The sequence below is a fragment of the Orussus abietinus genome, unplaced genomic scaffold, assembly GCF_000612105.2.
Source record: "Orussus abietinus isolate OABI.00-Male unplaced genomic scaffold, Oabi_2.0 scaffold344, whole genome shotgun sequence".
Lineage (NCBI taxonomy): Eukaryota > Metazoa > Arthropoda > Insecta > Hymenoptera > Orussidae > Orussus > Orussus abietinus.
In genome coordinates this window covers 64274-89843 of record NW_019394508.1, presented here as the reverse complement: position 1 = coordinate 89843, position 25570 = coordinate 64274, and the positions used below count along the sequence as shown (strand labels likewise).

General features: G+C 34.7%; 1 protein-coding gene across 5 annotated transcripts in view; it reads right to left on the bottom strand.

Annotated features, from left to right (window-relative positions):
- Window positions 1-1053: 1053 nt before the first annotated feature.
- Window positions 1054-25570, bottom strand: part of LOC105695906 (aldehyde dehydrogenase, dimeric NADP-preferring) — an 86247-nt gene continuing 61730 nt past the window's right edge. For 4 of the 5 annotated variants that reach the window (XM_012417931.2, XM_012417932.2, XM_023432570.1 and 1 more), the window contains 7 exons: window positions 21429-21592; window positions 9979-10209; window positions 9689-9889; window positions 7795-7910; window positions 5326-5461; window positions 4991-5144; window positions 1054-2754 (listed from right to left, as the gene is read on the bottom strand). In XM_012417931.2, coding sequence (XP_012273354.1) covers window positions 2728-2754; window positions 4991-5144; window positions 5326-5461; window positions 7795-7910; window positions 9689-9889; window positions 9979-10209; window positions 21429-21592 — 1029 coding nt within the window. In that variant the 3' untranslated portion in view covers window positions 1054-2727. Of the gene's footprint in view, window positions 2755-4990; window positions 5145-5325; window positions 5462-6275; window positions 6392-7794; window positions 7911-9688; window positions 9890-9978; window positions 10210-21428; window positions 21593-25570 lie in introns of all 5 variants that reach the window. The other variant, XM_023432571.1, reaches the window with a different exon arrangement.

Genomic DNA, 25570 nt, shown 5'->3' with positions numbered 1-25570 from the left:
TGAGAAACGAAAGAGTCAGGACAATTTAATGACAATTTAGAACACTCTGGTAATTGATAAACTCGCATTTGAACGGAATAAAGGCAAAAAAAAGTGTTGTATGCGCTTCTATGCTAAAGCGATGAGAATACGAGGTCTTGAAGTGAAAATTTAATTGACATGGGAATCACAGATGACGCAAGGGGTCCCTCTGCAGTCAATTAGGGCCCCGGAAAGCATGAATCCAAAGGATTTCTGGAGTTTTACTTCGATTTCTTGATATTTATTGTACGAAAACGACAGGTGGAGTATGCCATTTGGTACAATATCCAATATAATTCGACACAGCTGTCAATATAAAAACGAACGTCGGCAGCGTGGGCATTTAGTAAAATCTTCTTTATCGACGTCGATCAAGTTCCTCGACGTGTTTCACTTCACCTTAAACTTGAGATGTCAGTGGAGAGAGGGTCCAAGTTCCTTGTTTATGGATTTTTGTTCCTATGGACTGACTGGGCGTGATCCGGAAATCACTATATTGATGGATGAGTAGGCCCGTGTTTTGGTTTAGAGTGCAGTTCAATGCGGAAGGCGTGCGGTATGGCCAAAACATTTCTCGATGATCGCTCCACTCATTGTTATTTATCCGAGGTAACCAGGTGACACTATCGTTGCTTCGAATTTGACATTTATCCTCCGGCAACTGACTCATACTTAATGTAATGCGCGCCTCTCTATTCTGAGGAAATAAAGATAACCTCGTAACATAAGTAAATGCAAGGAGCACAAAATTTATCTACAAAGGTTACCAGACACCACACATTTTACGAGCATCATGTAAAGAGAAAAAATAAACGTCGTAGAATTATTATGTTTTTAAATGGATAAAGTAATTAAATTAATATGTTGCATGGTATAAACGAAGAATTAAGTTGACTTAAGCAATATTTTGTCTTGTTTGTGCCTTTGTTCACTGTACATATATAGCGTTGGGTCAAATTGACTCAATTTACTTAAAGAGGGTAAATTTTCAACTTCCGGTCAAGAGTTAAGAAGAATTAAATACATAAAGGGTCGACATTTAATAAAAATTTATTATACAAATCATATATATAACAATCGATAAACAACTTTTAAAGAACAATACTAATAACATATATTTGCAGTAATCCCAGAAGTAAATGTACAACTTTTTTCGCCTTTTTGGTACTTTTTTGATGTAATAAAGCAAGATATATTTTACGATCGTATACAATACAATATATTACACAATTATACAGGATATCCTGTATTGATTAAGTAATCTTTTAGAAGTCGGAATTTTTAACTAAAATGTCGTTCTCTATTTGGGCTGAGACCATTGTTTACTGAGTTATTAACAATCAATGTTGGGAGGGGGTTCCTCGTGCTTGCTGTACATTCCTCTGGTTGAAATTTCATTTTACTTTGTTTATTATTTAATAAATTGACGCATAAATAAATAAATTGATAAATGAATGAATAAATAAAAAATGAATCAGAACAGAAACTGTTATAAATTGATCAGATAATTGAGAACCTGAGAAACATTATCGACGTATGCATTAATTTTGGAAAATTAATTATTAAATCATTAATTACAAAATTGATTGATGGATCATTAATTAATCAATTACTGATTGATGGATCATTAATTAATCAATTACTGATTGATTCATTAATTGCCCTGCGAATTACTCAATTCGCTGATTAATTCATTGAATGGTTAATTAATAAATTCGTCAAATATGTAGTACTCCAAAATAAATACTTCAAGAAATTAAACTGAACTTTTAACGAGCAAATGTACAACCATTGCGAGGGGCTCCACGATGTGGTATCGGCTAACTTTAATTAATAATGCGTTAAATAATAATCTGAGCCCAAAGTGCAAAAGAAACTTTTACTTAAAATGTTCACCCTTTCTTCCTCTAGAATATTAATTAAACAATACGAGATATTCTGTACATAATAGGGTATACGATCCCGGAATACTGTTCAATTACTAGAAACATTTGAATTTCTCGAGTACATTGCCAAAGTATTCAGAAGTCTGCATAAAAGCTTAAAAAGATACGGACGTTTGATATTAGTACGGTAGCCAACCGATGGCTGCGCTGTAATCGTCTCTTCATCTCTCTTATTCTTATGGCAATATATGTATATATCAGACTACGTTCGTTCTTTATCTCACTCACAATGCTCACATTTCTATTCACGTTTCTCTTCCTTTCATATTTAAGGTGCCGTTGGCTAACGCGTATGACCTTTTTCACCCCCACTCCTGATTTATTAGTCAACCTTTAGAACGCCAAGTGCCAACAGAAAATTTAGGCTTTTACAGAACCTCTGAATTCTTTGGCAATGTATTGACTTTTCTGTATTAGGTAAAAATCTTGGCATATTTTTTGTTTAAATTTAAGGCACTTCAAACAACTTTGCTCTACTTTAATGTGATTACGTAACGGCCGTTTGACTTATGCTTAAACATTTACCACCGATATAATTGTTGTAGATGTCGATGCGACAAGCGACATCCTGGCAAAATCAATGTTTCATAAAAAACGTAAAATAATACATATTGTTTAAGTGGATTATTATCAGTGTGGACGCTTAGAATTTTACTAAAGTCAGACTGCGATTGAATAATGGTGATATATTTCAGAAAATAGTGGTATATTTAAGACGATATTTCGTGATGTACATCGTTGCTCTTTTTACCGATGTGTCCTACATCTGGTCCTCCTGATCCATTTCCTGCGAACAATTATTTTTGTATGTGAGTCCTTCAAATTTATGTATAAACCGTACGTATTATGCCAACGCCATAAGGAATTGCGAATCCACAAATTGTGCACATTCATGAAATGAATTCAATATTCTTAGGCATGAATGAAAACTTGAGAATTACATTAAATTAGATTAAAACAAAAAATATAAATTTGCAGTCGATCCTCCCGCATTAAAAAATCTAGATAATAGTGATCTTCAAAAATAGACATGTAAGAGTTATTTTCTAATAAATATTTACAGCCTCTAAAGTACGTGTTGGTTCTTCCGATATCACTGTTCCTCTATGTGTACATTTTTCATCTTTTGGAATATAAATAACAGTACAGTAAGTATAAGTAACAAAATTATTCATATTCAAACCGCAAATCATGTTTTATAAGACACGTTGCAGGTAACATCTCTAAGAATACACACTAGCAAAGCATGAAACGATAAAAGAAACTATGTTTCTCTATTCATTCAAATTTAATATATGTACTAACATAACAAACGTAGAAACGTAAAATGATGGTAGCAGTGCAACAAATGAAATCTAAGAAACAGGTCTATCATTGAAAACCAACTTCTTTTTCTGTTTGCAAACGTGATGTACAAGGAACGTGCATTTTGAGAAACAAGGGAAAATGAGAAATATAGTCATAAATTGCACCTTTATTGTCTTAACCATTACAGCATCAATTCAAAATTTTTTTTAGATACTGAACATAAGAAAACATTGTGTTAAGTGAGGGTCGTTACAATTGTTAATTTCTTTAAACCCAATTTTATCTTTCCATGATATTACAGGTCCTCCGAATACATGGTAATCTCATTAACCTTTAATCATCTATGTAATGATAACAGGATTGCGTACGGAGTATTTTACGTTTCAATGCACGCTTATAAAATTATAAATGATTTTAAAACGTGGAAGAACATTCGGTAAAACTTAACGGGCTATTGTTATACTTCTTGTGCGTGATGTTACTCGGGAAGTAGCAACAGTATTTGTAATACATTTTTGTACACGATAACGTACATCTTTACATGTGTGCGCGCGCGTGTGCGTGTGTATACGCATGTGTTAGACAGCTGGAAGAATCTCTTAAGGGGGAATGGTACATCATTTTTTTCTGTTTTCACACCAATGAGAGGTGGAAGCAAGGAAACTTCGTATCCAACCATATTTTTACTAGATATTCTTTGAATAACTTGAATGGGAGCCTTCTGAAAATATAATTATCCCTGCAGAGTCAGATTTTTTATTTATTTTTAAGAAAAAAATATATAAGAAATAAGTAAAACTTTGTACTGGCAGCCTACGAATCTACCATGATTGTCCTGCATGGCCTCTGTCGTTACTCGTTCAACACTTACGACACTGTTACACAGAATTACTAATGAAAATCAAACCAGGACCATGCAGAGAAAGCAAATAGTACAATATTAGTTAATGTGCACATAACTAAGTGGCTCCAAAACGGCACGCCATTTTGTAGGATATCAGCTATCCAGTTAGTATATAGTTAACTGAAAATGTCCCATTAAACACAATACGTAAGTGTCCCAGTTCTTGCAAATGTCGAGTTCTTTCGTAGTGTCGCACCATAGATATATATTTCTTATCGAATTTCTTCGTAACAAAGTCTTTATTCCCTTATATGAAGTATATTTTTATCGAGTCTCAACGCCCAATAAGTGTAACACTCGACATTACTGTATCTGAAATAGATATCTATTTCTTATAGAATTTCATCGTAACAAAGTCTTTATTCCCTTATATGAAGTATGATATTTTTATCGAGTCTCAACGCCCGATAAGTGTAACACTCGACATTACTGGGATATGACTGCGGAACAGTGAATGCCACTACACGGCACAGCAACGGCGCTTGCAACGTCACAAGTATTTCCACTACTTGCCGCTACGCGGCAGCATAGTCAACCCGACGTTCGCCGAGTAGTACCATTCCCCCTTCATACCATATAGTGGTATTAATCACGATTCAACAAAGTTGCAATAAATACAACATCGATATGTGCGTTAAATAAAATGGCAAAGATTACCGTGTACTTTACATTTCACAATGCCTGCAACTTATGTAAAATATGACATAGTGCGAATCTGCTTTATAGGGTGTGTGATAATACCATTGTGAGTGTGAGGTGAGTGAAAGCTTAACCTGCCAAATGGGTTTCAGGAGTTAAGTTTCTTAGGTACCTTCAAGGCGGCTTTCAAACCAACGGTGACAAGCACACCCAAGCCGAACATTAATAAATGAGGCAAATACTTTATTCCCGGAATATCCGGCCTTTTCGCCATCAAAGATGTCAGTAACTTTAACTTCCTCTCGGTATAGGGAGGGTAGCGACACCTAAAAATATGAAATAAATAAAGCTGATCAAACGACCTGTTTTGTGAGTGACGTTCTCATTTAATAGTATTAGAAAATAATTTGTATGAGTGTGCCACTGCCCGTGTTTCTGTGACTTTAATTTGCAGTGTTTTTAGCATTGACAAGACATAATAAAAACCTGTGTCGAAATTATACTCACGATGATATCGATTCTCCGACTTTGTTGAACGTTTTAAGGAGACATCCTTTCCTGTGTACAAAAGTGTCGTAAGTGTCTCGCCCGTGATAAGCTCCCATTCCAGAAAATCCAACTCCACCAAAAGGTAAAGAGTCAACTAGATGAAAAAAAATTAATGCCATTATCGCATACATATAATAATATATACTTATATCACGATTATTGATTCCTGACATGGTTATATATAACGCATTATATACAAGCTCTAACAATATGCACAAACTACAGTAAGCATAGGAATTATCAAGCTGTACCTCTACACCCTCCTTGAAAGTATGAACATTATGTTACTAATTTGTTACCTTCCACCTTACAAACAAACATTATATTACCATTCATACTATTTACAAGAGTAAGTGAATTGCATCGAGCTCTACACCCTCCTTGAAAGTATAAACATTATGTTACTAATTTGTTACCTTCCACCTTACAAACATTATATTACCATTTATACTATTTACAAGAGTAAGTGAATTGCATCGAGCTCACTTTCCTAGAGTTTGGATTCCTCGACAGAACCGGGCCTCATCCAGGCAGAATTCTTTCAACATATAATACTAAGTACCAAATTCATGAAGTTCGTTTCACAAATGTGGTACAGAGGATTTCCATTAAAAACAATAAACAGGTCTTTTCGAAAATTACCGGATTAATTTTTACCAGCGTGTTTCCTTGTATGTAATCGCATGGACGACGTATTATGTAAGAGTTTAAAACTCTAATACTTTCTAAATAAATGTCCACAAGGAGTTCACTGACAATAAGCCAAGCGTACAAAATAAATTCTATAAAATAGAGGAAATGAGACAAAAAAACACATTGAGAAACACGAATACAAAACACATTTTTGCCAACAGCGGAGGGAGACGAAACAATTAAAACGTATATTAGTTTACAAGGAAAATAAGTACCTGTAGCATGCATCATTACGTCATTAATGGTGACCCCACCACTAATTGTGCTTCGGATGATAAGAGACTGCTCCTCAACATCATTACTAAATATGTACAATGCTAATGGCTTCTCCCTGCACCATACATATTAGACAAAGTTATACAATTCTAATGTATTACGGTTACACGTAAAATGCACAACATGTAGTACATGCTATGGGGTAATATAGGAATTTAAGCTATATATACTCAAATTGTATCCATGGAAACACGACAACATTAAGTTGTACCAAATACCATTACACACTTGCAACTATTTACAATGTTCTAATTCATATTAAGCGATAAACATATTCACGAGCTCCTGAACATCCTAAGTGTATTTAGCTGAATTAAGACAGAAAGTACTTAATAATACAGGTACTTTCTTGAATTTGACTAATTAAAAATGAACTTATTACATTGGATAGAAACAAAAAAGGGAAGAAATAATTATAACATAGAAAAATCCTAAAAGGTCACGCTAAAAATGTAAACCTAATAATACAGGTACTCTCTTCAATTGGACTAATTAAAAATGAACTTATTACATTGGATAGATACAAAAACGGGAAGAAGTAATTATTACATAGGAAAGTCCTAAAAGGTCACGCTAAAAATGTTAACGGTATTATAAGATTATACTCTAACTTTCACCAGGTTAAATTATTAAAATGATTAAGCATCTACATGCCTACATAAAATTAGGCTCCTAAAAAACTACATGTATCATATGCCTAATACTTGAAGACATTTAATATACACCCCTTGGCAAAGATACTTTGCAGTACATGGCGAGGATTCGTTAGAAAAGCTTGATACAAGCTGATTTCCGGTACCAATATTCGTGCTGCATATTTCCAAACAAAGCGGTCTTTATTTCAAATTACTACGAAAGCAATATATTTACAGGATAGTACCTTCATATGCAGTGAATATATACTGACCATGAATACAAACTATTATTATGAAAAAGTAGTAGATTACTCGGTAAACTATTTATCTAAGTCTTGTCAAAAGATTTATAATGACTATGTAAATTTATGAGCAGTTTAACAAATAATGGACAACTTCCCACCATATGTTATACACTTATAAACCACGTATACCGATATGTTATATATACATTATTCGTTTTATAAATGTTATATAGTTGCGTAGGAAATAATAATACAAATCTTACTTATATGTGATATGTATGTTACATTACATGTTATGAATGTTATGTAACGGTTATATTATCGTTACGTAACCGTGTTTGGTGGGTTACTACATTTCAAAGTATGTGTTCAATGCACTGATATTCACTGCATATGAAAACATCCATTCCTAATGAAATTGCTAAACGTACGCAGAGCAGATAAAACCCTACACCCGTGCAAAATATGTATATATACATATACTAAGAATTTAAAGCAATGACAACGAGCTATGGAAATCAGTTGTTGTCGGAAATCGACGGGAAATCTTCCGATTGATTTTTGAGTCCCGAACTCACCGGCGTACTGCATTATCGTATCGTTGACACATACCGCACCGCTACGAGTTTGACTTAACATCAAGTTTTGTACTCCTTTGTCCTTGGTAAATATGTACATTGTGAGGGGGGTTTCACTAGGTATGGAAAACTCATTGTTACGGGCTATTTCGAGTAGATGGTCGGAATAAATTATACGCGCATTTTAAAATCAATACCTTGAAAGCATTCTTAAGGTGAAGTGAAACACGTCGAGGAACTTGGTCGACGTCGGTAAAAAAGATTTTTCTAAATACCTACGTTGCCGACGTTCGTATTTACATCGACAACCGTGTCGAATTATATTGGGTGCATTCAGAGGAGACAACTGTTGAGTGATCGGTTAGCGCTCATCTGCTGAATAGGTGTACGTTCACTCAACATGTTTACTGATCAGACGCCATTTTATGCATCACAAATTTTCTACGCTACCTACGCTCAACGTGTTAGGTAAATCAAATTCAAACCGTGTAGATTCAAGTTAAAGAAGCAAGGATGGCAAATGAAATCAATTATTACAGTGAAATGTATGAAGTAAACGGTCTTCAGTACGATGTAGTAGAGAGTGCAGAAGTGCATAAAATGATAAGAAATGGTACGTTATTTTGAAATGTATACTTAATCTAATGTATTTTATCTTCCTAATATAGACCAAAAAACTAATAATAAATAAATAATTAAGTTAGTATGAACATGTGAGTGTTTTTTTTTCAGACGTTATGTTCTGTTACGAATATTTTTCTAAAAATATATCATCTATAGAAGTTGCAGGTGTATGTAACGAAAAGGTGCAAAATCCTTCAGGTAATGAAGTAACTGAAATAATACACGACGTACATATACTGTAAGCACTGACTGCTAATATAATTCATATAATTAATATAATTATATTAGTAGTCAGTGATATAAGGAGGTTAGGTTACACAACACTGGATGCCGCCATATTGTGATCACTGAAAAGTTCATTCAGCAGAAAATCGCAACATGTTCCCAACTCATCGGTAACCGCTTTTCTCCTCCGAATGCACCCATTGGGTATTGTATTAAATGGCGTACCCCATATATCGTTTCCGTACAGTTATTATAAAGAAATCGGAGTAAACCTCCAGAAATATCCTGGGTTCTATGCCGTAATTGACCGTAGAGTGCCATCCTGCGCCATCTGTGATTTTAGTCAACTAAATTTTTTCATAGAGACCGCGTGTTACCTTCGTTTTAGCAGGAGCGCATAAGACACTTTTTTTTTTACTTTATTCCGTTCAAATGCGAGTTTCTCGATTACGAGAGTGTTCTAAATTGTTATACAATTGTCCTGACACCTTTACTTCTCATATCACAGCCTTTAATACTGGTATGTCGATCGAAATATGAGAGCTGGTCGCCATTTTGGTTCTGGTCTAGGCTGTCAACAAATTTTGTTGAAAATCCAAATTTTAAATGTGTGTGGACAATTTTTAGATGATCACGAGTCACGCGTTAAAGTTTCGGACAGTTTGGTCCAATACCCTTTAAAAAAAAGTATTTTATTCAAATCAAATGATTTGAGGGGGGTTTCACTTCACCTTAAACCCTTCAATATTATTCCTTTTTATTATCTTTAGCTCAATTTAAATCCAAATTTTACTTGCACGACACACGTGATTCCAATATTTTAGTACTTTCAGTTCAGATTTTCGGATTTGCATCTATAGACTTAAAGTGATGCAGATCTTTGCAAGAAATGTGTGTAACAATGAACTTAATCATGTACATATGCTATGGTAAGTACCGGAGATTATTTATCTTCGTGGCTATTAGAATGTGTAAAGAATAATTGTTTACGCGACAATACAAATATTTCATACCCGGAGCCGCTGTACTTTATTTACATACTCACCGTTGGTTAATAAACTTTATCGCTTCGTAGGCATTGTTAACTGTGACAATAGGTAAAATTGGTCCAAAAATCTCGTCCTGCATAATAGGATCTGTAGGTTTAACATCGACAAGAATGGTCGGACCTATATATTTTTCTGCAGGATCAGTATCACCTCCAACAGCAACCTTTCCGCTATTTGTTAAATAATTTGCCAATCGTCTAAAAGCAACATTATATACAGCTGTACAGAAAAATAATTGCGTATACAAAGTTCAAACATTTATAACAAGTGGTATTAAAGTACTGACTGGTAATGATTGTCCGTTACAATACGGCATAAATCCGGACTCTGCTTAATATCATCGCCATACCACTCCTTCAAAATTTTGGCTGCCTCTTCAACTATTTCATTTTGCACTTGTGGAGTACATAATACATAGTCAGGTGCGATACACGTCTGTCCAGAATTAATGCACTTCCCCCACAGCAACCGTTTCGTTGTAATCTGTATATCTGCCGTACTGTCTACGTACACAGGACTAGAATATTCAATTTTTTAAAATTAATAAATATTTCTACCTGTCAATTAAATGTCACGAATTAAGATAAAAATTGGAATTCTATTATCAAGACCGTTTTTATAAGGAAACGATTCCAGGCCTCCCTTTTGGATCTTTTTCACAATTTTTACACATATACGGTTTAAAAAGAACACATCCTCCTTCAGAAAATCTGCATTTTTATATTTGGTCATAAACGCTACAAACGATGCATATAAAAAAAAAATTCCTGATCAAAAGTTGTGCACTCTTCTGTGTTTTTCTTAATAGTGAAATAGAATAATTAATTTTCTTCATAGTTGTTTAATAAATTACAAAAATTTCGTTTCGTTGTAATCTGTATATCTGCCGTACTATCTACGTACACAGGACTAGAATATTCAACGATACGCGGAAATTAATAAATATTTCTACCTGTCAATTCAATGTCACGAATTAAGATGAAAATTGGAATTCTGTTATCAACACCGTTTTTATAAGGAAACGATTCCAGGCCTCCCTTTTGTATCTTTTTCACAATTTTTACACATATACGGTTTAAAAAAAAAACATCCTTCAGAAAATCTGCATTTTTATATATGGTTATAAACGCTACAAACGATGCAAATAAAAAAAAAATTCCTGATCAAAAGTTGTACACTCTTGTGTGTTTTTCTTAATAGTGAAATAGAATAATTAATTTTCTTCATAGTTTAATAAATTACAAAATATTGTAAAATCTACTTATTATTTTAATATATTTTGATAACACGAGCGAATTGAGGTTTTTTTATCCAAAAAGAAATTAAGAAACTAGAAAAATAAGTGAATACATGTCTTTGCTTTTCTTGAAAAACCCAATTTGGGGGGCGAAAACCTTTTTTAAAACTGAAAATGGAAAACGTTATATCTCCCAAACTATTATGATTATGGGAGAATAACTTGTATACAAAAATGATACTATGTACTCATAAAATACAATAAAACACTTTCAGACACACACTCACAGACATGTATTCACTTATTTTTCGAGTTCTTTAATTTCTTTTTAGATAAAAAATCTCAATTAGCTCGTGTTATTGAAATATATTAAAATAATAGACAGATTTTACCATTGTTTGTAATTCATTAAACAACTATGAAGTAAATTAATTATTCTATTTCACTATCAAGAAAAACACGCAAGAATGCACAACTTTTGATGAGAACTTTTTTTTATATGCACCGTTTGCACGGTATATGATAAAATGAAAAAATGCAGATGGGAGTCTGTATTTATCTCTTTAAAGTGATGTGAAAGTGACGTCACAGAGGTTTCGTTTATGAAACTTATCTCCAAATTGGGTGTACCTAATCGTTTTAAACCTTACAATGTGAATATAGAGGCTATGAGGAAGGTCCTCACGCCCATGAGAATTCAGTTTGAAGATAATTTGTTTATATCTATTTTCAAAATTTTGTATAATACTTGAAATTTTCGGACTTTCAGAACCTATCTTAGGGGCTCCTTATGCATGTGATAAAATTTGAAATAAATTAGTACACCCTCTTCAGAGGAAAGTATCACGAACGATTGACTTTTCGGATGCCACTTTCACATCCCCTTAAACCCAATATCGGTCGGTAAAAAAGGACACGTGTCGACAAATTTGAACCCCTCTACACATGCACCAAGTTCGAACAAAATCTATGGCGAAGGCCTGAAAACGGTCCTTTGTTAGCAAAGGTACAAATAGTGCCAAATCCAAGGACGATCGCAGACTACTTTTTTTTATATAAAATGTTGACTAATAAAAATATTTCTATTCGTCTAGTAACTTTAATATCTTCGAATTTATAGAGGTTTGAAAAAAATGTGTCAAATAAGAGTTAGCACGGTATAGGTAGACCTACACGGTGATAACACCTTTCTCGGTGGAATTTCTCTCGAGATATGAAAGTCATCTTCGATTTTTCTAGTGGAATTTTATAATTTCATATAAACCGTCTGACAGCGGCGTTTGAGACAAATGCAATAACCTACAACACAAGGTAATTGAAAATCGTTAATCGTTTTCAATTTTTTTATAAGTTTATAAATCATTATAAGTTATAAGCAAACATCGTTTACGAATGGTGTTTAAAGGGATGACTGACATTAATACAATACTACTGTCTTCCTATTGCCGACTTGGTCATATGTCATATCACTTCTTAACTTATTGAAGCACAACTAACAGAACGTCGACTTTATTTTCCTCATCTGTTACCTAATTTAGGCGGACAGTTTTATGAAACACTAAGCTTCCAGTTTATTTCAACTTTCTGCACACATTTTTTAATCTTTGACATACTGAATGCGTATGGTGAACATAACGTTCAGCACACAATCTTTTAGCCTTCCCTGCATTAATTTGTTGACGTTCTCCATAAATGATAATTATATCATCTTCCCTTTCAAATGGATACGTTGCACACGATAAATTGCTTCATTGATACTAAGTGCCATTATTGTGCTGTGCCGTGGAAGTTACGGTACCGCAAATTTGATGTGAAGCAGTCGTATACAAGTAACATCGAGCGTTAATCACCGGGCATCGCAATAAATATCAATACAAATGTCATACTTCATGAAAAAAAAAATAAAAACTTTGATACTAATAAATTCGATAGAAAACAAATACCTAATGTACTACACAACAAAAGAACTCGACATTTATATTTTGTGCATTTCTAAGATGCGTACAGTCAAACCTGTTTTTGTGCGGTCTTTTTTATGCAATTTTTTTTTGTGCGATTTGTTTTGTGCGATTACTTTATGCGATTTTTTTATGCGGTATATTAATATCGGGATTCTGTTCCTCGCTACTGCAGCAATTGCTCAAATAAAACAACACACTTTAAATTCGTGCTGGAAAGCGATCTGGCCTGAATGTGTCATTAATAGGAATGTAACCGAAAACACGTCCACGTTATCATCAGAAATCATTGCGCTAGCACATAACATCTGCGGAGAAGGTTTTGACACTTTTAGCGAAAATGATCTTATCGAAATGATTAAGGACGAAACCGTAACTGATAGTGACATTCTCAAAAACTTAACAGGTCATGGAGACGAACAAGAAGAACCGGATTCTATAACAGTGGATAAAATATATGCAGGGATCCAGCTTTGCAGCACATTGGAAAAGCATTTTCTTAAAATGGATAACAATTCTGAAAGAAGTTTGAAATTCCAAAAAGAGCTTCGATCGTGTATATCTGGCTATCGCGACGTTTACAAGCAGCTGATCAAACGACCGTCGTCGCAAAAACTTATCACCGACTACATGGTAACAAAAAATAAATCAACTCTAATATCTTCAAGTGAGGAAAGCGATTTCGAACCCGTTTATCACAAGAATGTGCGCGTTTTGAACTACGATGAGTAGTATTGAATTATGTACAGTTTGAAAATTTCTCCATGTTTAAAATGAGAAATAAAAATTTTTTTTAATATTTCCATGTGTAATTAAATTATTTATTTTGTTTGGAAAGCACTTTCTCGCTATTTCATAAAGCTTTGACATATTTTCTAACTAACACTTTTTTATGGGGTCCCTCTCCACCGCATAAAAAAATGTTCTTTAATATGTTCTGAAAAATTATTTGTTATAGCTATTTATGAAGTTTCTGAATATTTTTTTTGTGCGGTTCTTTTTCTGTGGTCCCTATCTACCGCACAAAAACAGGTTTGACTGTATACATATTGCTGCTGTTGGGAAATCCTACAAGGGCCCCGATAAGTACGGTTATGGAGTTGGCTGTTCCTGCCAATCATCCACTGCGCATTCTGTACAGCGCATGACGTCACGACGTACAACTAGCGTTTGTAGCGGAAATTCGCTGAAGTTTTATGCGGGGAAAGTTTCCTCGTCGACAGCTTCGCATGTTCGCACCCAAAAATGTCGAATTTAGCTATGTAACAGCACTTCCCAGTGATAAAGTGTGAAGTTGACAAGTGTACAACTTTCTCAGCGTGGTCTTTTTTTTATTTTCATCAGTGGTTTTGTATAACAGTGGCGTAAATATTGAACGAATAACGATCAGGCCATGCAGGATCTTCATAAGATTCGTTGACTGTCATTTTTACTCAATGTTCATATTTTGTTCGACAATTTAAAAATTTGGCTCCGCAGGAAAAATTATATTTTCAAAATGCTGTGATTTCATCCGTTCAAGTTATTCAAAGTACGTCCTGTACAAACATTTTGGGCGCGAAGTTTCCCTGATTGCAGCTCTCCTAGGTGTGAAAACGCATACAGAAATATGTGTGATGATGATGTATCATTCCCTCTTAACACCACATTGTGGACCCATCTGTACCCTAATCGATCCATTTTTTCCTGACCTCCATAAATTCGAATGAAAAGTACTATTAGTTAATGGACCCATCCAGTGTATATATTGTTATGTAATTTCTCATGTAAAAGTTCTTACACTGACGCTCAGCATTGATGACGAACTTAGGTGTCATTTTAGTGTCGGACAACGATATATCGTCATTTTTCAAGTTCTAACGACTTCGTCTGGCACTAAAACTGTTAAGGTGATATGAAAGGACATTTTATATATATAAAACGTCGAAGTATTTTTAAGACTTCTCCAAACTGGGAACACCGAATCATTTGAAACTTTAGCACGTGATTATGGAGGCCTTAAGGAAGAACGCGATGCTCGTGATATTTCATTTTTCACAAAAAAAAATGCAATCTTGGTTCTTGTCTAGGATAAAGAAAAACTTTTGTTGAACAAATTAAATTTCACGAGCATCACGTTCTTCATTACGGCCTTCGTAATCACGTGCCGAAGTTTTAAATGATTCGGTGCACTCAGTTTAGACAAAAGTTGTATAAATACTTTCACATTTGGATATAAAGACTGACCCTTTCACATTACCTTGAGATAATGTGAAAGTAGTGACACAGAGGTCGCGTTTATGAAACTTTTCTTCAAACTAAGTATACTAAATCGTTTCAAACTTTACAATATAAATACGTAGAATATAAGGAAGGTCCTGAAACTCATAAAATTTCAATTTGTTAAAAATTTGTTCAGAGATATTTAAAAAATGTTATAAAAAATGAAATTTCATGAGTGTCAAGACTTTCCATATAGTATTTACGTTTACTTTGTAAAATTTGAGACGATTCGGTACACCCAGTTTGGAGAAAAGTTTCATGAACGATTGACACTTCAGATGCCACTTTCACATCCCCTTAAGCAACCGTCGAATTCAGAAAGTCTCTTGCCCTTCTAAATTCTTATTCAAACATTCTAACTCATTAGATCTCAATAAGGAACCCGAATGTATATATTACTCTTATAATAAAATTTATTATACTGAGTGTATAAAGAAATTCATTACAAGAAAACTAACGGCAGCGAATTGGGATCCTCAGTGCTGGAAAAGGAAATTAACCATGCGAACCATCCTGATCGTTATTGGGTGAGTGAAAATTCCACCTTTGTCGTTAGACAACGCGTCTCGTAGACACCGAAGCGCAAGAGACGAGTTTAAGGTGAAGAGAAACACGTCGAGGAACTTGATCGACGTCGATAAAGAAGATTTTCCTAAACACCTACGTTGCCGACGTTCGTTTATATATTGCCAGCTGTGTCGAATTATATTGTGTATTGTACCAAATGGCATATTCCACCTGTCGTTTTCGTACAATCATTATAAAAAATCGAAGTAAAACTCCAGAAATCCTCTAGATTCATGCTTTCTGGGGCCCTAATTGACTGCAGAGGGACACTTTGCGCCATCTGTGATTTCCAGGTCAATTAAATTTTCACTCCGAGACCTCGTATTCCCACCGTTTTGGCATAGAAGCGCATACAACACTTTTTTTGCCTTTATCCCGTTCAAATGCGAGTTTATCGATTACCAGAGTGTTTTAAATTGTCGTAAAATTGTCTTGACCCTTTCTTTTCTCGTATCGGAGCCTTCAATAATTGTATATTGATCGAAATATGAGAACTCGACGCTATTTTGGGTCTGGTCTGATCTAAGTTAAAAAATTTTCTTGAAAAATCCAAATTTTGAACGCGTCAGGACAATTCTTAGATGATCACGAGTGATGTGTCAAAGTTTCGGACAGTTTGGTCTAATACCCTAAAAACAAAAGTGTTGTATTCGAATCGACTGATTTGAAGGGGGTTTCACTTCACCTTAACGAATCCTCGGCAGTCGAATCGTCTGACAATTGGAAAAATAAAAAATGTCTATACTATTAGGTTGTCCCAAAAGTTTCTTTTATCTACCAGATACACCAGCTACGTGCAGATAGCGAAAGAAACTTTTCTTAAGGGAGAGCTTAAGGTGATGTGAAAGTGGCGTTAAAGAGGTTTGGTTTATAAAACTTTTCTCCCTACTCGGTTTACCGAATAGTTTGAAACTTTACGACGTGAATAGGAAGACTATAAGGAAGGTCCTGAAACTCACGAAATTTCAATTCTTTTCAAATTTGTTTTTAAAATTAAATTAAATTCATTCAGAAACGGTCAGATTTTTATTACGGATAATCCGATTATGGTAAAGAACAGAGTAGGTGAATCGTATTTTTAAGGTGAAGTGAAACATCCTTCAAATCAGTCGATTCGAATACAACACTTTTTTTTAAGGGTATTAGACCAAACTCTCCGAAACTTTGACACGTCACTCCTGATCGTCTAAGAATTGTCCTGATACATTAACAATTTGTATTTTTCAACAAAATTTTTTAACTCAGTTCAGACCAGAACCAAAATGGCGTCGAGCTCTCATATTTCGATCAGTATACAATTATCGAAGGCTCTGATATGAGAATCGAAAGGGTCAGGACAATTTTACGACAATTTAGAACACTCCGGTAATCGATAAACTCGCATTTGAGCGGGATAAAGGCAACAAAATTGTTGTATGCGCTTCTATGCCAAAATGATGGTAATACGAGGTCTCGGAGTGAAGATTTAATTGACCTGGAAATCACAGATGGCGCAGGGGGTTCCTCTGCAGTCAATTAGGGCCCCAGAAAGCATGAATCCAGAGGATTTCTGGAGTTTTACTTCGATTTCTTTATAATTATTGTACGGAAACGACATATGGTGTACGCCATTTGGTACAATATCCAATATAATTCGATCCAGCTGTCAATATAAAAACGAACGTCGGCAACGTAGGCATTTAGAAATATCTTCTTTATCGACGTTGACTAAGTTCCTCGACGTGTTTCACTTCACCTTAAGGGGTTACACCACTTTGACCCACCCAAAAATTACGGTTTTTCAAGAATTTTTTTTTTAAGAATTAAAACGTGTTTATCCAAATTAAAGTACAGTAAGGTATTATACTACTATTAAGCAATAAAATATTTTTTTTTGTATTTCTTTTATTTAGAAAAATGGCGACTTGAAAGGCGATTTACCGGAGCGCTGCGAAATTCGATGATCGTGCGGTGGACACAATAACTCAGTCCAGGTTTAAACGCGTTTTTCTTAAAACGGCATTTTAAAAATCGGTGAGCACTCTAGCTCCGCCAATTTTCAATCAATCGTCTTGATTCCTTTTTTTATTTTATTCGTGATATGTTTATCTAGCGAAATACGTATGGTATTTTTCAACGTATTGACATTCACGTTTTTTATGGAATATGAATTAATGAAATTTAGGGCAAAATACATATCTTTCCTTTCAAATCGATGTCATTTTGTGAAGAATGTATATTTTTGAAAACAGCTACGTATTTCGCTAGCTTTTGGGCTACAGAAACTAATTCTTTTTCGTTCATTGTTCTAGCTTAAACCTGGACTGTTATCGTGCCCACCGCACGATCATCGATTTTCGCAGCGCTCCGGTAAATCGCCTTTCAAACCGCCATTTTTGTAAATAAAAAAAATACAAAAAAATATTTTGTTGTTTAGTAGTAGTATAATACCTTACTGTACTTTAATTTGGATAAAAACGTTTTAATTCGTAGAAAAAAATTCTGGAAAAACCGTAATTTTTGGGTGGGTCAAAGTGGTGTAACCCCTTAAGTGAAATTGAACACGAAATCATATACAAACAAGGTAGTATAAATACAAACGCGGATGCGGTTTCATGCAACTCGCCGAATTAATGCTGATGATTAATGCTGAGATATAGCCGAACCTTGACGAGATATCGCTGGCTCGATTGTACCAGAAGAAGGAAGTACAGCCGCGCAACCACAGAATGTTGTCGCTTCACCTGTACCAGGAAACGAAAATACAGCCGGTCACCATCAAAACGTTGTCGACTTGTCTGTACAAGAAGAAGAAAGAAAAGATACAGCTGGTTACCGACTAGGTGTCGTCTAGCAACGTTCAATCAATCAAAACGTTGTCGACTCGTCTGTACAAGAAGAAGAAAGAAAAGATACAGCTGGTTACCGACTAGGTGTCGTCTAGCAACGTTCAATCAATCAAAACATCGTCGACTCGCCTGTACAAGAAGAAAGAAAAGATACAGCTGGTCACCGACTAGGTGTCGTCTAGCAACGTTGAATCAAAACGTTGTCGACTCGTCTGTACAAGAAGAAGAAAGAAAAGATACAGCTGGTAACCGACTAGGTGTCGTTTAGCAACGTTCGATCAATCAAAACGTTGTCGACTGGTCTGTACAAGAAGAAAGAAAAGATACAGCTGGTTAGCGACTAGGTGTCGTCTAGCAACGTTCAATCAATCAAAACGTTGTCGACTCGCCTATACAAGAAGAAGAAAGAAAAGATACAGCTGGTTACCGACTAGGCGTCGTCTAGCAACGTTCAATCAATCAAAACGTTGTCGACTTCTGTACAAGAAGAAGAAAGAAAAGATACAGCTGGTCACCGACTAGGTGTCGTCTAGCAACGTTGAATCAATCAAAACGTCGTCGACTCGCCTGTACAAGAAGAAGAAAGAAAAGATACAGCTGGTTACCGACTAGGCGTCGTCTAGCAACCATTACGAATAGAAGAAGTCGAAGCCGTCCAATAAGAATGACGCCATCGATGTGAGATCGAAAAACAGGACTTGAACAGGAAAAGCCTATTTTTTAAGAGAGCATAGCCAAAGTATCACATTCATACATGTAAGGGATGTCTAAGCAAAAACATCAATGATTCCATTGCATTGAAACACGGCGATTGTAACACTAAATTCATTAAAGTTTTATATACCATATGGATCCGACTAAAAGATAATTAGCGCTGGTTACTCGTCACTCCAGGATTCGAAACCTTGAAAATGTTGTGTGACAATAACGTTCCAGAAACCACAATTTCTGGAACCCAATTGCTTTTTATTAAACCAGGATGTACTGGCACCAGCACCAATGTAGTTCTGCATTCTCAATTAGAAGTCGATAATTCCAAAAGTTATAGTCCAGTATAAGTATAATTTTGGTAATGAATTTATGAAAATTAATATCACTTTTAATATAACCTTAGAAAAGCTTCAGGTCTTAGAGAGTCCCGACATTCGTCCCACAGATTGAAGAAAATTTGGTAATCGCCATGACGATATTCAAAGTAAAGCTAACGAAATTGAAAAACACGAACGCAATGTCTCACAGAAACCATATGATTCGGGTTAAAATATGTCGAATATTCTCTTATCGAATTATTAACTTTGTATCTGAGGTATAGATAACATATTTGAAAAATGACACTCTACTGCTTTACACGTAGTCCTTGTAATCAATATTTTGTAAATTATTGCAATTCTGGGGGCAAAATGTCCTAGGGCGTAATGAAAACAATTGTACTGACAGAGAATTAACATCTGTACAAGCAAGCTCATTACCGCATGATGTAAACCTTGGAAATTGTTGCAATTCTGGGAGGCAAAATGTCCTAGGGCGTAATGAAAACAATTGTACTGACAGAGAATTAACATCTGTACAAGCAAGCTCATTACCGCATGAAATAAAACCTCGGAGATCAGCGAATAGTTTGAAGTCCAGGATGAGCAGATCGCTTTTGCTTTCGGAGCTTCAGGAAGTTGAAAATTCATTAGCTTGAAAATAAGAGAAGAACATTCTTTCTGTTTTCTTTTCCCTCTGGTCAAAATTTTAAAATTAAAATGGGAAGTGTTATGCGGTTTCAACGTAAAAGTTCTAACGGTGATGCTGGACCTAGATATCATTTCTCGGTTAATACTCAATGGACCGGACTCCCATTCTCCCTTCCCTTTCTTAAAATGTAACCACATAAGGCCGTTTAAACTCAGCAAAAAAGGTACAAAAGACAAAATTCGCCATTCGTTAAGGGGATGTGAAAGTGGCATCCAAAGTGCCAATCGTTCATGAAACTTTTCTCCGAACTGGGTGTGGCGAATCGTTTCAAACTTTACAATGTGAATATGAAGGCTGGAAGGAAGGTCCTGACACTCATGGAATTTAATTTTATTTATAACAAATTTTGAAAATATCTATAAAGGAATTTTTTAAAAATTGAAATTTCATGAGTTTCAACACCTTCTTCATACCCTCCATATTTACACTGTAAAGTTTTAATCGATTCTGTATACTCAGTTTGGAGAAACGTTTCATAAACGAGACCTCTTTAACGTCATCTGAAGAGTCAATAGTTCATGAAACTTTTTTTCGAACTGGGTATACCGAATCGTTTCAAACTTTACCACATGAATAAGAAGACCCTAAGGTAGGTCCTGAAAGTGGCGAAATTTCATGTTGCATAAAAAATTTTGAAAATATCTAAAAACGAATTTTTTTTAAATTGAAATTTCATGAGTTTCAACACCTTCTTCATACCCTCCATATTTACATTGTAAAGTTTTAATCGATTCTGTGTACTCAGTTTGGAGAAAGGTTCATGAACGGGAACTCTTTGACGCCATTATCGTATCACCTTAAGCAGCCGTCGAATTGAATAAGTCTAGTGCTCTTTTAAATTCCTTTTCAAACATTGTAACTGATTGGATCTCAGTGCAGAACCTACATGTATAAATTACTCTTATAATAAATTGTATTATGCTGTGAGTGTGTTCAAAAAATTCATAACAATGTATACACTGGATACATATATATATGCATAATTAAAAATTTGATATATATAAACATCAAATTACCAACATATATCAAACTTTGAATTAAAGATTAAATTAAATTAATAACCGCGGCAATATTTTGTTTGCGCCTAAACCAACGACACAGTATGTTATTCCAGTTAATTTAATTCGATTGTAACTACGATTACCTTTTGCCACCCAGTTCTAAAGTGACAGGCGTTAGAAATTTATTAGCCGCATCACGAACTATTTTTCCAACTGTCGTTGAGCCTGTGTAAAATATATAATCAAATCTTTGTTTCAGGATTTCTGTAGTTTCGGGTATACCGCCAGTAACCACATGGTAACATTCCTAAAACAAATAAAAAGATAATGTTTCCTTCATTTATAAATCGAGTACGAGGTGTACAACGTGAATTTATTTTTTAAACTTTGTGTTTCTTTAATGACATTATATCTGTTTATAATGTGGTATTATTTAACATTTTTCTTCATATTATTTTTGTAATTTAAGAGGCCTGGCTAGTTCGACCTTTTAACGCTTCTACATTTCCCACATTTTTTTAAAGATAGTGTGCGAGAAACAAGTCTGATATTTCGTATAATTGGTAAGTGAACAATGAAAAACACTGAGACTGAGTCGTTTAGAAATACGATTCATCTACTCTATGTTCTTTACCATAATCGGATTATCCGTAATAAAAATCTGACCGTTTCTGAATTAATTTAATTTAATTTTAAAAAGTGTTGTGCATTTTAACATTGTATTGAAAGTAAAAACATTGTATTGAAACTAAAAAGCGAAAAACACTGAGAGTGAGTCTTTTAAGATGAAGTGAAACACGTCGAGGAACTTGATCAACGTCGATAAAGAAGATTTTTCTAAATGCCTACGTTGCCGACGTTCGTTTTTATATTAACAGCTGGGTCGAATTATATTGTGTATTGTCCCAAATGGCATATTCCACCTGTCGTTTTCGTACAATAATTATAAAGAAATCGAAGTAAAACTCCAGAAATCCTCTGGATTCGTGCCTTCTGGGGCCCTAATTGACTGCGGAGGGACCCCCTGCGCCATCTGTGATTTCCAGGTCAATTAAATTTTCACTCCGAGACCTCGTATTACCATCGTTTTAGCAAAGAAGCGCATACAACACTTTTTTTGCCTTTATCCCGTTCAAATGCGAGTTTATCGATTACCAGAGTGTTCTAAATTGTCGTAAAATTGTCCTGACCCTTTCGATTCTCATATCAGAGCCTTCGATAATTGTATATTGATCGAAATATGAGAGCTCGACGCCATTTTGGTTCTGGTCTGGACTGAGTTAAAAAATTTTTTTGAAAAATCCAAATTTTGAATGTGTCAGGACAATTCTTAGATGATCAGGAGTGACGTGTCAAAGTTTCGGACAGTTTGGTCTAATACCCTTAAAAAAAAAGTGTTGTGTTCGAATCGACTGATTTGAAGGATGTTTCACTTCACCTTAAAAATACGATTTACCTACTCTGTTCTTTACCATAATCGGATTATCAGTAATAAAAATCTGACCGTTTCTGAATGAATTTAATTTAATTTTAAAAAGTGTTGTGCATTTTCAACATTGTATTGAAAGTAAATAACGAAATTAAATATACTGTTAAATAATTGCGAGGGTATAACCCTTTTTAAAAACAGGACTTGTAAATTTTGACCCGTAAACTTTACTGTCACTCATAATGATATTTCGTAAAAGAGATAAAGCGGAACTTGTAAATTCAGTAACAATTTTAAGGATCTTTCAGGTCCATTTTCATTAATGATTGATCTGAAATTTTAAAAAAGTTTGCAAAATGAATTCACACGTCCATATTTAATATGGTGCTATTCTTCCGAAGAAAATCTAACAATGTGTACATCGCCATTTTCTATAACATTCATTAATTCTAACATCCTATTATTGCATTATTAGAAAACTGAATTCCACCAAAATACGCCCTTCATCGTAAAAATACTGACGTCAAAATTATTTACTTTTTATTTTTAACTAATTTTAGCGAAAGCATACAATAATACGCATTGTCAAAACGTCATAATAACAATTTTTTATTAGTTGAAAACATTATCTTCAAGTCATTAAAAAATGTAGTACTTACTGCAAGTTTAATATATATCGTAGATGCAATGCATTGTTATTTTGAATAGTGGAATTTTTACTAATGCAAATAAAATGCTGTACACAATGCGACGCAACCAAATTTACCGATGCGGTTGCGTTTTAATAAATATAAACGTCATGCTAAAGCGGTCTATAACTCTTACGACGAAGTGTAGCAATTAACAAACATGAATGTTCTTATGAATATACAATATCTATTTGAATAAAATTACACACTATTAGGTTACAAATGCCATACTTCACCGCTACCGGGGTACGGTTTCGGTACGGAAAGATAGTGTGAACTACCTAACAGTAGCTACCTTGTTGATACCCGAAATGAATTTAGACCTTCAGGGCTCAATATTTTCGATTTTCCTAGATCCCGGTGACCGAGGCTGCTGAACCCTGAGGCGACCACAAATTTGTTCATTCATTATATGCAAACTTTTGACTAATAATAATTGAAACTTTTTTGAAAAATGTTAACTATAGACAAATTAAATTCAATCAAATTCATTTTATATGCAATCTTTATAACAATACTTGCGCACATGGATAAACTATATTCATATAAATTAATATAGATGCGAACACTGCATATTATAATCTTAATTAAGTAATAGTAAATTAATAAGTGCGGCAGTATTGATTTTGTACCTGAGCCGTCGACAACTTAGGAGTGACCCTACCTTCGGTACCACCGATTTACTTCAAAAAGTTCTGGCGAATTGGAGTTGAATCCGAGAAAGGAAGGGGAACCCTCGTTTCCCTCGATTTCTTTTCAGCATTTGAAAAATATGCCACGCGACCGCGGAGTGTCTTCATGTATTTTCATGGGAAGAATACGCGTAGCAAAATGAACTCTCACCTCCTTAATTTTAGACCGTTTTACTTTGTTACGTCCGTAAGAAAAATGCGTGTAGTAATTAGAGTACATAGTTATAACTTCACGAGACCTCGTACCATCCTGGGAATTTTGACTTTCTCCGTTTTCTCACGGTGTGCATTTGGCCGCCAAATGTTATTTGCCTTTGTGCGAAGGAACCGAACTTTCGCGAAGGTTTGGGTAAACAAGACCATAAAAAATACCCTCGGACGGTACGTGATCTTACAAAGGCATGGTCAGGCCGTACTCGACCTGGCTACCCTTTTGCTACCCTCGTTGCCGAAGTCGTGGGAGGCGACTTTTTTGGCCATCTCCGCCAACGAACCAATCACGGAAAACTTAGAAAAAATTTGTATCCCTTCCACAACGCGGCAACATTTTTCTGAGGCACCGCGAGTCCTTGCGTGACTCCAAAAGGGACACTCTGCTTTTTACAACGAACGAAGGAAGTCCTCGATTCTCATTTAGAACAACGTAACGCGAAGCTGCATCCCCCCGTACGCTTTATCCCGGTAGAAGTACGGTTTAAAAACAATTAGTCAGAACTACTAGGAGCTGTTCGCCTTCTAGCGTGCAGTGCAAATAACATACTTTCTAATAACTCCTTCTAAACGGGGGAAAATGATCTAGAACTATATCTTTTCAGAATTTTTAGTTCCAATTTTGGGTCAAAGTTACAGTTTACAAAGATTCAATAACTTTGTGCAACTGCAACATTAAACCAAAACCCCACTGAACACCAAGCATAACAGTTACGTAACATAGAGTTAGCTAGTTACATGACATTTGTTACAATACAGTAACTTAACAGTTATGTAACATGGAGCTAACAGGTTACATGACATTTGTTACTGTCATATCTATATAAATGTAGCATAACTTTGTTACTCTCATCTTACATTATGTTACTGTCTTGATATTACTGTGTATATGGAGCACATATTTGTAACAAAACAGAACTACATTGGTGCTAACTGTCATTTATTTTATTACATCATCGTCATCGTCATTGTCATAATTCGTCGTCAAATGTCATAAGATTAATATTTTATATTTTGTTTACTACTCGTATGAAAAAAAACGTGACTTTAATTCATACGCGCATATACATTATCAGTCATTGTTTGCTAGTCGAATGAAATCCTAATTGTCTTTAAAGAAGATCAGATAGTTTATCATTACGTAATTTCATTGAAAGTCTGATTTATCATTTAATATCTAACCATTGTCAAGAACCAAAAAATAATAAAAAATAAAAAATAATACAATTTTGGATAAAATTGCGTGATCTTTTTTTTGGTCTAAT